This window comes from Sorghum bicolor, chromosome 9, assembly GCF_000003195.3.
Source record: "Sorghum bicolor cultivar BTx623 chromosome 9, Sorghum_bicolor_NCBIv3, whole genome shotgun sequence".
In the NCBI taxonomy this organism is placed as follows: Eukaryota; Viridiplantae; Streptophyta; class Magnoliopsida; order Poales; family Poaceae; genus Sorghum; species Sorghum bicolor.
Window position 1 is genome coordinate 47,066,858 of NC_012878.2, and position 13,418 is coordinate 47,080,275.

General features: G+C 42.3%; 2 protein-coding genes across 3 annotated transcripts; both read right to left on the bottom strand.

The window, feature by feature from the left end:
• LOC110430398 (probable methyltransferase PMT7) lies at positions 1,306 to 5,896 on the bottom strand. 2 transcript variants are annotated; one of them, XM_021448063.1, is made up of 7 exons: positions 5,694 to 5,896; positions 4,715 to 5,132; positions 4,036 to 4,325; positions 3,398 to 3,781; positions 2,880 to 3,126; positions 2,660 to 2,798; positions 1,306 to 2,010 (listed from the first exon to the last, which is right to left on the bottom strand). In XM_021448063.1, the coding sequence occupies exons 1-7, from the start codon at positions 5,875 to 5,877 to the stop codon at positions 1,852 to 1,854; spliced, it is 1,821 nt and encodes a 606-aa protein (XP_021303738.1). In that variant the 5' UTR covers positions 5,878 to 5,896; the 3' UTR covers positions 1,306 to 1,851. The 2 variants fall into 2 exon arrangements, with proteins under 2 accessions (XP_021303738.1, XP_021303739.1); XM_021448064.1 differs by having other exon boundaries at positions 1,463 to 2,010; positions 4,715 to 5,126; positions 5,694 to 5,877.
• On the bottom strand, positions 7,742 to 12,543 carry LOC8077937 (conserved oligomeric Golgi complex subunit 5). Its single transcript, XM_002440964.2, has 3 exons — positions 11,352 to 12,543; positions 10,262 to 10,735; positions 7,742 to 8,920 (listed from the first exon to the last, which is right to left on the bottom strand). Exons 1-3 carry the CDS (start codon positions 12,420 to 12,422, stop codon positions 8,006 to 8,008), a joined length of 2,460 nt encoding a protein of 819 aa, XP_002441009.1. The 5' UTR covers positions 12,423 to 12,543; the 3' UTR covers positions 7,742 to 8,005.

Here is a 13,418-nt window from a genome sequence, read left to right on the forward strand (position 1 = left end):
TAATTTTTTTCTATTACGATAGGTTATAGTAGAGGTAAGTCGATATAGCATTTTTATTCAACTCCTTCTAATTTTTTTCTAGCTTTGTCCCTTAACAACACAATACCAATATTACTGGCCTCAGCACTAAGCAAAGGCCTCGTGACCAAAAATAATGAGAGAGAAAAACCCGGTGGTTTCAAAAACTAAGGAATCTATTCTTTTATTGAAAGAAAGCAAATTAGACTTGCAAAATCTGTCAGCCATTCGGCAGTGTTTTTCTCTCACAAAAAATCAGCGAACATTACTTTCAACCATAACTTTTCATACAAGCGAAGAGGACTAATTCCTTCATTTACTTGTACACATGAAGGCAGTACTATCGGATGCTGCAAAAGGCCGGAGCCTTCTTTTCCTTTATGTAAAAAAAAAAGTTGACGATATGACATTAAAACCATAATTAACATGTAACATAGTTCGAAGACATAAAAAATCATAAAGACATACTGTCACAATATCATGGGTTTACTAGCTTTTATTTATAAATACATTCTAGAATTATTAACAAAACTACACATTGAAAAAAAAAAACTATCACTATCCAATACGTGAAATATAATAAGCAAATAAGCAAGGGGAGTAAACTACGAGCAACAACCAACACTTCTGTACATCTTCGATTTAAGTTCAGGGTAATTCCTCTGTTCATTTCAAATACATCTGTGCGACTGTTCTTTCCCTGGTACAAGAAATAATGAGTGAGAAAGAACTCCTTCCATTCAGAAAAAATATCCTAATCAAAATCATCCCAGGGAAGAAAGTAGTAAATCTCAAGCTGCCCCTTCGACATTATTCCTCTGTTGCAAAATAAATCATTTTCTTAAATCATTCAATCTAAAGGCTAACTAAATACAAATCATTTTTTAGAATTACAAGTCATTCAATCTAAAGCCAGAATTTTACGGCCAACTAACGGTGTTTTTCTCTCACAATAAATCAGCACCAGCCGCTTTTATGGCCAGCCAAATAGACAAGCATTTATTTAAGGCCATAGACGTTGGTACTCTTTTCTATGAAGTTGGTTAAATTTAAAATAGTTTAACTTAGGACAAGAAGTTAATTTATTTTTTGGAGTATATGACATTCTATTTAATAGCCAAAGCAGGCGAGCATGTACACGGCATTCTAGGTGAACAATCAATAATTAGCTAGTAGAAACTTAAGTTCTTGCAAGAATCCAGACAAAACTCTTGCAAGTTGCAACCAAGAGACTGAAAAATTCAAGGGTACATATCATGTAACACATATAAGCAAAACAAAAACAAATAGTGTAACAAACACACCTCGCCATTCGCTGCAAACAGTACCTTCCATAAGGTTTATAGTACTACAGATGATCCCCAATTGGAACAACAGAAACTACACTATCAACACATTGTTGAGAACCTAAACCTAATCAGTCATTAGTGAATAGGATAACAAATGAATTAACGGCTATTCCTTATGAGAGAAACTACAAAACACTGTCAGTAAGACTACACCTTACCGGCTCACCCATGTCCTTCATAGACAAACAGTACAGCTCAAAAGCAAAAAAATATCCGAGCTAGTTTCTGAATAAACCTCTCAACGGCACCACCGTACCATATGCTTTCTCAACAATGCACTACTCTCAACTGCAGAGAACGTGCAATGAAATATCCACCATGCCAAAAAGCTCTCCTTACATTCTGTTCTCAGTGATACAAAGGGCAACCAAAGGTAGGATATAAGATGGCACCTTCCCAGACAATAGCCCAGAAGGTCGCAAGGAAGATTGTTTGTTCGAGGATATAAGATGGCACCTTCCCAGACAATAGCCCAGAATATAACTCAAACAATAGCCCAGAATTTCTTCCTGCAAAACAGAACTTGATCTGTCCCGCTATCCTCGTTTTCCAACATGTGTGCAGTAACATCCCAAAGGAACTTCGGTGCTAGATCGATGATTCTTGAGAGAGTGTGATTCTCATCTCTAATAATGACAAAACCCTGTATGTTCACAATTTGGCAGACAATGATGACAATTCTCTCTAAACTAAATTGATGTAACGACTACATGAGCATATTTGGTACATTGTTTTTGAAAAAAAAAAGGACAGAAAATTGTACATGAGAAAGTTTCTGAATGGGGAAACAGGTAGCTTCTGCTTTATACTACATTTTGTCTACAAAAGGCCAGTCATTGAGGGACAGGTTGACACTATTAAATTTCCATGGACCAATTGTTTCTTTTAACAATGAATTCGATCTATGAGGTGCTTGTCATATTGTTTAATGGTTGGCATGTTCACTCATACAGAAACTAGTTTGTAATGGGAAAGACAAATGCTGCTTTGGCTCTTTGAAGATACAGGCATATACCTAATTTATATATGTAATACATTTTTATTTCGCAGAGGATACATGTAACTATGAAAGAGCCATACATCAAAGTATTTGATGACTAAAACGATGGCCTGGCTTAGGATTCTGTTGTGTTATGAACATGATACCAACTTTGCTATTGCAAAATTAAAAGCCCTTTGTTATTGCAAATATAAGCAGAAATACATTCTTGAAAACATGGACATCAGTAAATAAGATATGCACTTTAGTATCTATAATGATTGTCCTTAATCGAGTAAAAGGCAATATCTACCTGGGGTCGAATGATGCGATCCATTTCTAACATGATATCCTCCAACGAACAATCTTCCTTGCCACCTTCATAATGAGAAAAGAGGTGGAAAGCATGCAACAAATCATAGGATCTAGGATATGTTGAGAATGGCTCACACCTGCAACATAAATATAGAATGATTTCAGTTTCATCGTAAACAAGTGAAAATTTATTCATTGATTTTGGAAGAAATACCAACCAGTCATGGTAAGAACCGAGTAACCCACGGTCGTAGATAACTGGCAATGTGTTCGTCATGGTATGGGGTACTATATTCATAATCCAGACAGGGTCACTGCTTAGTGCTGCAGCAAATCCGCCATAATTAGCATTCATGTCCATGACGTTCCGAATGCTAGTCTTTTCAACACCAAGAAATGACCAATACTTGTGAACCTGGTTCTTCCAGAACTGGTTATTCTTCTCAAACCTCTCTGGTGCGACTCCTAAAAAATAAGTTCCAGAAAACCGGTTATATTCACAAACAGGCAATACAAATTTAAGCCAAGGGATCAAACTAGATTTACATCAAAGGTTTCAATCACTCCGGGTAAACAAGTTTAAAAATCTTAAGCACCTAAGACATTCTTTTGATTGAATTTGGAGGACATCATTCTTATTTTTTACACTCTTTATAGCAACTAATGGAACTTGACTCACATTTGTAGCATCAAAACAGGTCTTTTTTTTCTTAGGAAATGGAAAAATGAAGCTGACCTATCATCTCCAAACTCTTGAAATAAAATGATAGGCGATCAGATCTGGAAGGCAATTTCTGAATATTGGATTTGTCCTTGTTAAGCTTCACACAATTCATTAACGGAATTTTCCATGATGGTGAAACGTTGTCATTGGATTCACAAATATTCAGTAGCTTCATATCAGCCTTTTTCTGCCGGCAGGATTCATCTTCAGGTTTAACCCAAATAGCTGTTTGAACATGCTTAGCAATAAGCTTCCAACACATTGTTGTTGTAATATTAACTAGCTTCTCCCAGATAACAGGGAAGTCTTTATCTTTCCTATAAGCCGGTGGAGCAGAGTATACAAAATATCCATTAGGTCGCAAAAGGCGGTCTACCTCTTTGAGCAATATTCCATCTGGAAAACAAATCATGGGTGAGGGTGATCAATCAAATTTTGGATGATGTATCTAGAAAGTAGAATTTGTAAAGAAAAGATTATCAGAAGTAACTTTCTAAGGAAACTATTGACCATCAAAGAGTACAGAAACTTAAGTTGAGAACAATTGAGTTTTAAACTTTTAATGGAGTATTTTGGGGTCAGTAGCTTAGGGCAAATTGAAAGTATTTTTTGGGTCAGTAGTTTAGGACAAACTGAAATGTGAATCTTACCATTTTCATGCCAATCAACACGACACCTTGAACAGTGAACCATTTCAAATGAACTTTCAGGATAAGGTAATTGTTTTGTGGCCAACACAGAGATCATTGCACCAATCCCACGTTCTAAAGCAAACTGTATTTGATTCTCATGGCCATCTTTTGGAGCAAATGACATGGTTTGAATGTCTAGGGGAAGAAGATAAGCAGAAAAACTAGCAACACCACATCCAACATCCAAAACTTGAACTACTCCGGCAGAACGGAGATCACCAGTATTATTTGTTGTCATATTTCCTAGCCTGCATTGATCAATTACAAAAACTACATCAACAGAAAATCCTTTCACAAATGAAAAGGAGGCAGTAGAACAAACCATATATAGCTAATTGTTGCTCCAAATTATGTCCCTTCACTGCACATACTCTTCGTTCCTAATTACTAAAGGGAATCCTCCCAATAGGTTGTTCGCTCAAGAATATACAATGGTAGATCAAAATTAATGACATTCAACATTTGCTACAAGCCTAAAAGGCATCACATCTGACAATCATCTAGATGAGGTAACAAGCATTGGATTGCAAATTATGTGCATTAATGACCATGGGAATGGGAGATAATAATACTATTATACAACTATCTAGCTTAAAGTTACAATTTGGGATGTGAGTTAGGCAACAATTCTAGTTACCTCTCTATGTACTCTGATGCACCATGTTTGAAGTGAGTACCACCTCCAGGAAACCACCAAAGCTTGCCCTTCTCATGCACCCAGTTCTGTCCTCCTTTGACCTCAGCAAGATGCGAATGGTTGACATTACTACGCCATACGTAGTCTCGGCTTGTTGGCCATCTTATTGGTATCTTGTAGTCATTTGGAGGGGGCACCAAACAGAACAATTGTTTCTCTCGTGGAGGACAAATACTTTCAAGATCCTCATGCCTAGATCTATCCAGGTTCTTCAAGCTTCTTATATAGGATGCATCATGGCAGGGGACATACTCATTGTATTCCAAAGGACACACATCAACTCCATGATCTGGAACTGCGACTGGTTTCGCCCGGTACTTACGAGAAACTCTGTTTGTAAACATCGGAACATCTGCAACTGAAAAGCAAACAGATTTCACCATACGGGCATGGAAACATAATGAAAAATACCATTCATCTGGATATGGTAAGGGACAAGTCGACAGATGAGCACTCTAGTATCAACAAAAGTTGCTGCAACTGCAAAGAGAAACAGTACAAAACAAAATTTCAGACATAGGACCTACTTAAATGGGTCAAGGCCTAGTATTTGGCAAATTAAGAACTAATTTAACCTACTGGCCCGCACTTTATTAACCTAATTCTTTGTTGCTGGATGAAAGCAAGTCCCGAATCTCAGTCAAAACTATTCCCGCAAACTACCGTCTACTCAAACAAGGCATAGAGAGCAATCCAATAGAACCAATCGCCTAACAAGCGCCCCTTTTACTAACAATGCAGGAGCGTCAACACGAAACCTGCAGCCATAAACCGGAATCCGGCACACAAATTTCAACCATAGCAAGGAAGGGAACCATAACCCGCTTCTTCTAAGAAGCCCCGGAGAAGTGGACTGGGAAATGCCATGACGGCGGATCGCGAAGGCGGCAAACGCTCGGGGAGAGATGACGATAGGCACCTTCGGCACTGAAGGAATCGGGCGATCGGGACCTCGAGGCGGGCAGTACGAGCGCCGGGGACGCGGAGGAGCCGAAGAGGGTGCCGGCGTAGAAGGAAGCGGCGACGAGGGCGACGCCCAGGAGGAGGAGCTGCACGGACCGCGGCTCCACAGCCGCCGACGCCGGCGACCACCACCGCCCCATCTCACTGCTGCTACTGTCAGAGTCCCGCTCTTCAATACTCCCGGTCCCGGTACATCTTGCTTCAGATTGACGGCATGAATGCCTCTGACCTTTTATAATGTTTTTACTTTAGGCCTTGTCAACTTCACCTCAAAAATTAAAAACTTTTCAAAATTTTCCGTCACATCGAATCTTGCGGCACATACATATAGCATTAAATCTAGATAAAAAAAATTAATTGCACAGTTTGTCTGTAAATCGCGAGACGAATTTTTTAAACCTAGTTACTCCATAATTAGACAATATTTGTCAAATAAAAATGCAATGTCAAAATTCAAAAACTTTTTGGATCTAAACAAGGCCTTAGTTAAAATATAATGACTTTTTTGCCCATAATATGTAATTAGCACAAGGTACTTTCATAGTTTTTAAGGCGACGCCTTGGCGTCTGGGTGACATTTGAAACGGGGCGTCGCAGTCGCCGTGTCCGTCTCGCGTATGGCGTCGTAAGGCGGCGGAAAGCATCGCCGAGGTGTTCTTTTCTCCGAGGCAGACGCCGCGAGACAGAAATGCACCGCGGGCTCGCGCGGGAAAAGAGTGCAGCGATACGCGCGTACAGGAAAAAAGCTGCTGCGCACGGAAAAAAAGCCACTGCACGCCTACAGCTCCCGCCCTCCACAATCCCCATCGTGTCAATTCATTTGAGAGAGGGGGAGGGAGAGGGATAGGAAGGAGAGAGAGGAAAGGAGGAGAGTGCGGTCGCGTACCTGAATCCGGCGGTCGTGGCTTTGCTCCGCGGCCCCTCTTCTTTCTTTTGCTGCTCAGTGGCTTTGCTCTTCCTCCCCTTCTTCCTCCCCCTCATTCCCCTGCTCCGCTCCTATTCCTCTGCTTTCCCCCCTCATTTCCCCTGCTCTGCTCCTATTCCTCTGCTCTTCCCCCTCATTCCCTTGCTCTGCTGCTATTTATTCTATGTTAGAGTTCGATAGGTGGAAATGATAGCTCACATGTGTGCTCCTCTCTTTTATGCATGTTTGATGTGGTTGCCTTTGCCTAATTGTTGTGAATAATTAATATATGCTTTGTCTGTCTAAGACATGATAAATTATTGATGTGTCATTGTTATATGTGCCTCTGATGCTCTGATTGTAAACAACTGGAAACAGGAGGGAATTAGCAGCAGAAAGGTATGTATAAGTGTATGTTTGTGCTGCCCTATGGAAGGTTAGAGTATGTGTAGGCGTCGCCTCGCCGAGCACCTAACTCGCCTAGGCGTCTGGAAGGTGGTGGAGCGCCGTAGCTCGCCTTACCGCCTTAAAAACTATGGGTACTTTTATGTAATGACATTTCTAAAAGGAAACTGCAAGTTTGACTTGGATTTCAAAATTCTAAAGCAAACCTTCACACTTTGTATTTTTATCTATCAAATCTATCAGTCATTCAACAGTGTTTTTCTCTCACAATAAAGTACTTCAAACAGGCTTTTCTACCTCTATGGCTCGAAATTTAAGTTTAGAGGGGATATACAAAGGTGAACTTGCAACTTTTAAACCTTGCGCAATTAAGTTCAAAGTTTAACTTGGCGACCCCATACTTTGTTTGCTTGCACATTGCAACTTTTAACAATATTGCAAAAAGTAATTATCCACAAGTTTTGAACCATTGAGTCTGTTCGCTTGTCTAAAAAGTCATAGCCTCACTTGTCTGAAAAGCTATGACCGGCCTCACTTGTCAGAAAAGTTGTGGCCGAAAGTACTGTTCGCTGATTTATTATGAAAGAAAAACGCTATTAGCTGGTCTAAAAAGCCGTGGCTAAAAGTACTGTTCGCTGATTTATTGTGAGAGAAAAACACTATTAGCTGGCAAAAAAAGTACGGCTTATAAGACATTGGTCACATAAGTTCCTTTGGCCTTACCTTCCCCTTCCACGACTTTGATGTATAAAACGGCATCTTTTCAGATATTTCACGAATCAGAGTTCCAAAGATACAGAAACTAGCAGAACCACAAGACACTCTGTACGCTAACTGTTATTTTCAGAAACAAATACAATTCCTATTTCATGTGTATAGACTATGCGGAAGCTCGCCCGACCCCTCAAAAAATCAATGCCTACAAGATGATACAAATGCAAGATTGAACAGGAGACATGTTAGGTGGTGGCCTGAGACAATGCGGATCCAATCTGAAGCATGAGAGGATACACCGGACTGAATTCCTTGTCTCCTCGAGACCTGACCCTCGTCTCGTAGTCGTCCAGGGTTGCTTTCACCCCCTTCCAGATCTGGTCCTCACCTTGTGAATCAAGCCATAGAGAGTACTGCAAAGGTGTGAGCTTGTTGCGCTGTAATGGTGACTGCAGCTCATCAGGCCCTCGAGAATACAGGTGATGGAGGATCACGCTTGGCGGCAAGTCCTGAAGGAGCGGAGACTTCTCAAGCTGCGATGTTTCCAGGAACAGGACAGGACGGAATGCCCGTAGTGCCCGGTATGGTGCCCCCAGCTGCTCCACTGGAAACAGGTTCTGACCAACAGCAAGCTCCAGCTCAGCCATGTCCCGTGCCATTCTCAACTTCCCTGCCTCTGAGAGTGGCCTGACAAGAGAAGCATGCCTTATAAAAAATATGAGGACCCTTGAGGCCATCCTTCTAACCATGATGGTACATATGGTTTCTGAACGAGAGGATGATGAAGGCAACAGCTTCGATAAGAACTCGCTGCGGAAGTGGACAGCACATTTCTGAAGCTCTTCCATGTAAGCTGATGCATTGTTATCCATTGCTGCGTCCATTCCATGACCTGAAAAGTCCTGCTCATGCATTTTCAGGATGCATGACTCGAGACGATCAAGCATCGCTTGGAACAGGGAAGTCACTGAATCACAAGCAACACCATAAACAACACCAAGGGAGGGTGAAAGGACTTCAGAAGCAACATTTGGGAGTGTTGACAAGACGCTAGAAATGCGCATGTGAACCTCCTGAAGGTGAAGACACAAAGCAAAATTTTTGAGTTGGGCTGCAGTTGCTGTGCCGGTAACTTGTCGAGCTTCAGGGCCAGTAGAGATCTAGATTTACAGAAAACATATGTTAGAAACTCAAAATGGAAACTAAAGCAGTGTCTAGCAACCAATATATGTTAGATGGACCATAACACATTGTACAAGCATGAAAGAAAGAATGGAGCAAAGGTAAAAGTTATTATCTATGAATGTGAAGTGGCTAGCTAGACAATTGAACAGTCAATAAGAAATTGGCAAAAAAAAAATATGCATGCAATCCATGTAAACTGTAATGATATGCTGCAATGACACAGGTCTTTTACTTTACTGAAGGGTAAGCATAATGATCCAGCCTTTCCCCAGGTGAAGGGTACAGGACAGCAAAAAAAGTACTCAGACTACACTGTTCATATTTTTTACTTGAAAGGTGAAGCCAAGTCGTGCAGAAGACAATAGAGATGTGTACAGCAGAGTGCCATAAGAATTGAACTGTATTTTGCCATGACTTGTACAAGCTAGATAACCATGGTTTCTTTACTTCTGTAACCAATAGGTGACTAATTAGAATACAACACAAGCTTACGTACACCATATTGACTAACAGGTTTCACTCAAAGAAGTCTAAAAATCATTGAACTGACCCAAATTTGCACAGTGTAATTTTGGCCTTAGAGAGTAAGCATGATTCATGAAACTAGTGTTATTGTGCTAACAAAGGTTTTCAGAAGAACATAAAGTTAACAAGTGACTCAACATAGTTAAAAGCGCATAGTTAGACGGATTTTAATGCGACGGATTATGTTTGGTTGCCAACTAATGTTGCCACACATTCTTGACCTGTTGAGAACTCATGGGCATTTGCTTGTTCTTGTATAGCTAACCTTAGTCTTGCCACTGTGGCAATAAAAATAGACACATAAGGTTATGCAAAGTTAGGAAAGAAATCAGAATCTATGACATGAGGGGTAGGCTAAGAAGTCAGGCATACTGTGTTGTAGAAGGAACCAAACATTGCCTAGTAAAACTATCGCTGCCTAAGGTTAGGCGTGGAATTTAGGTTCCAACCAAACAGATCCTTGGTAACTCAATTACTCAAAGACTTATGAAGAACTGTCCCACTTAAGATATGGAGCTAACAGATACGACTAGAATCACCAAAAAACATTGGTCAGGCTTCAACTAGTATTTGGTTACAAACAGTGAAGCTGGTCTGCCAAGAAGAGAAAAACAGTAGTGGAATATGGTATACACAAGTTTCAAGTCATAATGTTCCATCAGAACTTACTAGTTAAACCTACCACAAGGACTACATTTACTCATAGCTGATGAAGAAAGCAAACAAAAAAATCCACAGAAAAAACATATACAAAAAACTTGAATAGATCATTAAAGGTAGCAAGTGGATACCTGATATTCAGCTCTCTGTGCCAAAAGAAGCAAGGTCTTTCCAATTTCACGTAGAACAAGAACAAGCAAATGCCCATGAGTTCTCACTACTTCGATTTCCTCTTGTATGCGAGAAACTAATCTTGAGATCTGATCCTTTGAAGGTATAGTTCCACGGTTTGACATTGGAAATATGCTGTTGACATAATCAGATAATCGACTATGACACAGAGCCAAAAAGGCTGTCTGGAATATCTCAATGGCTGAAATCATATGATCTTTTCCTTCAGGAGTGAGAGCTGGAAGGGTGCCCTTTACATCAGTATCTCTTGAAATCCTCTCAAGAAGGTTTTCGACCATCGAAAACAGTCTTGGATACCCAAGAGTAAATATTTCCTTCACAAAGCTTGAAGCCGTAAAGGTAGACTTCATTTGACTTGCAAAGGCCTTGACAATTGCATCCCAAACTCTCTCTGTTATGAGAGGCTCACCCTCCTGCAGAAGATTTATTTTATTTTTGTTAACACAACAGCAGCTTTTAGGGATGCCAAGCCTGTTTATATACAGGAGCAAGAAAGAAAATGACAATAGTCTTATTGTCTGCAATTCTGTATGTAAAAAATCATACTTCATTGAAATTACAATTAAGGATGCCTAAAAAGACTGTTGGTATTCACTAGGTATAGGTACCAAGTGCACATTTCATTCTACACTAGGCACCTTGATCCAATGGATTCACTAGCTTAGTTCTAGTATCAACTACCGTCTACCGGACAATAGTAACATCAGTGGGGGGAAAAGCTATGAACAATTGAAGCTGTACCCTTCAAATTTCAAGTTCATTTAGCCAAACATATAACCTAAAATATGTGATGTGTTTACTAGAGAAGATCTACTGGTGTTCTGGTACATCAACATGCTCATTCTGTACTGCCTACATTGTCATTTTTGGATCGCTTCCATCGCCATTATATGTTAACAATTCACAAACTAACACCACATGATTAATGACTTTGTGTTATACTCACAGTTTAACCACTTTGTTAAGTTCCAATTTGCAAATTCAATTCATTTTCATCTGATCTAGGAAGTTCATGCATCAAACACTTACCTGCCAAACCTCCTCGAGGAAAAGCATTTGGGTGAATGGGACACGCTTCTTAGTGAGCACAGTCTGCAGCTGCCAAGCAGCGGTCACTGCCCGGTGGAGCTCCTCCATGCACTGCCTCATCCTATCCCATAGTGCCTCCGCAGCCTTCTTACTCCCACCAATCTGCGGCGTACCACTCCTCTGCACCCCTCCAGGGCCACCTCCAACTCCAGCAGTCATTGATATGGCCTTCATGTCCAGTGCAACAGCCACACTCTTTGCACCTGCTGCCTTGTGCTTCCCTACAAGCCCCTCCACTGCTGTCTTCAACTCCCCAAGATTGTAGTACACCTGCAGCCCGCACCAGACGTCGTTCTGGTTGGACTCAGAGGCACCGCGATCGATCACAGCGCTGGCCTCCGAGCGCAGCTTGGACGCGGCGGCATCCACCTTGCGCATCTCCTCGTCAACAGCATTGATCCCGGAGAGGTTCTTCTCCTCATAGAGGAGGCGGATCTCGCGGTAGAGCTCGGCCTGCCGCGCGAGGTCGGGGGCAGGGGAGGAAGCGAGGAGTCGGGAGGAGAGGCGCACTAAGCGGTGGGAGTGGAGGAGGAGGTCGGCTGTGGCCAGGAGGCTGGAAAGGGAAGCCGAGGAGTGAGCGAGATGGGAGCGCGGGGCCGAGAGGTGGGAGGAGAGGAGGGAGAGGTGGGAGGAGAGCAGGTTGAGGTGGGATGGGAGCGAGGAGAGCGACGCGGAGGCGGAGCGGAGAGAGAGGAGGTGGGAGAGAAGGAGCGGGTGGCGGCGCAGCACCTCGACGCGGAGATGGCGCCGGAGAAGGCGGATGGCATCCTGCAGCTGCTCGGCGCGGGAGGCAGCGAGTCCTGAGGAAAGCGCGGCGGAGGAGAAGTCGGAGGGGGAGAAGGACGGAGACAGGAAGGCGGAGAGGACGGGGTCGGAGGCGAAGGCGTCCAGCGGGGAGGCGGGATCGTCGGAGGTGGGGGAGGGCGGCGAGGCGAAGGAGGCGGCTGTGAGGAGGTCCTTGGACGTCGGCGAGAGGAGGAGACGGGGAGTGGTGGGGGGCGGCGCTGCCATGGCGGCGCCGGCAGCGGCCGTCGGAGAGAGGGGGGTGGATCTGGAAGTGGAGGGAAGGGAGATCTAGCGGGAGTGGGGACTGGGGACGCAGTAGGCCTCGCGGTCGTTGCTCTGGTTTGGTTTTGTGCTTTCGAGAACGATCAACAGGTTAAAGCCTTATTTAGAGCAACTCCAACCCGCCTCCTAAACAAGTCCCTATTCTAAATCTAGAAATTTGATTTAAAAAAATCAACTCTAACCCACCTTTTACTTGGGCTCCCATTTTCCATGCCCTCCTAAATTATAGTTTCCACCCCTCACATCTAGAACCCCTATCCTACTTGTTTGGAGGTGGGTTGGAGTTGGGTCTTAATTTGAGCTCCTACTTTTTTTATCATAGCATGTAAATAAAAATTTAAGGGTTTAATTTAGGGACTTGGGTGGAGTTGCTCTTAGTTCCCAAAAAATTTTGCAAAATTTTCCAGATTCTCCATCACATCGAATCTTTAGACGCATGCATGGAGTATTAAATATAGATGAAAATAAAAACTAATTGCACAGTTTGGTCGAAATTGACTAGACGAATCTTTTAAGCCTAGTTAGTTGTAACATTCCAAAAATTCACATTCAAAAATCACTCGCATTAAAAATTATTTTCAAAATATATTTCAAAAACTATAAAATAATTTGAGCTCTATAGTATCTCCATCTAATCCATCCGTATTTTTTTTCGTGCATAAATAACAGCGAGTACCAGCAAGCTTACATGCAAGAAAACATAGCAGTGCACCTACACGAATATATATCTCATGCATGCATGCAGGACATGCCACCGTCCATTTGCATGCACCTGCATGCAAGGACACGGTGATTAGGCACCGTCCATTTGCATGCATCGTGCATGCAAATTAGGCACCGATCATGCGCTACAGTAGCATTTTTAATGGCACGCAGCTGAGCGCTTTGGCCTATAAAAAGCCAGCCTCGGGTGCTCACTCTCACCACCCGAGAAACACG

Excerpts from the sequence above, each read along its gene's own strand:
- LOC8077937 (XM_002440964.2), bottom strand. The coding sequence starts at position 12,422 with ATGGCAGCGCCGCCCCCCACCACTCCCCGTCTCCTCCTCTCGCCGACG. Across the intron at positions 10,736-11,351 it reads TCCTCGAGGAGGTTTGGCAG|GAGGGTGAGCCTCTCATAAC; the intron begins GTAAGTGTTTGA and ends AATCTTCTGCAG. Across the intron at positions 8,921-10,261 it reads CACAGAGAGCTGAATATCAG|ATCTCTACTGGCCCTGAAGC; the intron begins GTATCCACTTGC and ends CTGTAAATCTAG.
- LOC110430398 (XM_021448063.1), bottom strand. The coding sequence starts at position 5,877 with ATGGGGCGGTGGTGGTCGCCGGCGTCGGCGGCTGTGGAGCCGCGGTCC. Across the intron at positions 3,127-3,397 it reads CAAGAGTTTGGAGATGATAG|GAGTCGCACCAGAGAGGTTT; the intron begins GTCAGCTTCATT and ends CTTATTTTTTAG. Across the intron at positions 2,011-2,659 it reads ATCGCATCATTCGACCCCAG|GGTTTTGTCATTATTAGAGA; the intron begins GTAGATATTGCC and ends GTGAACATACAG.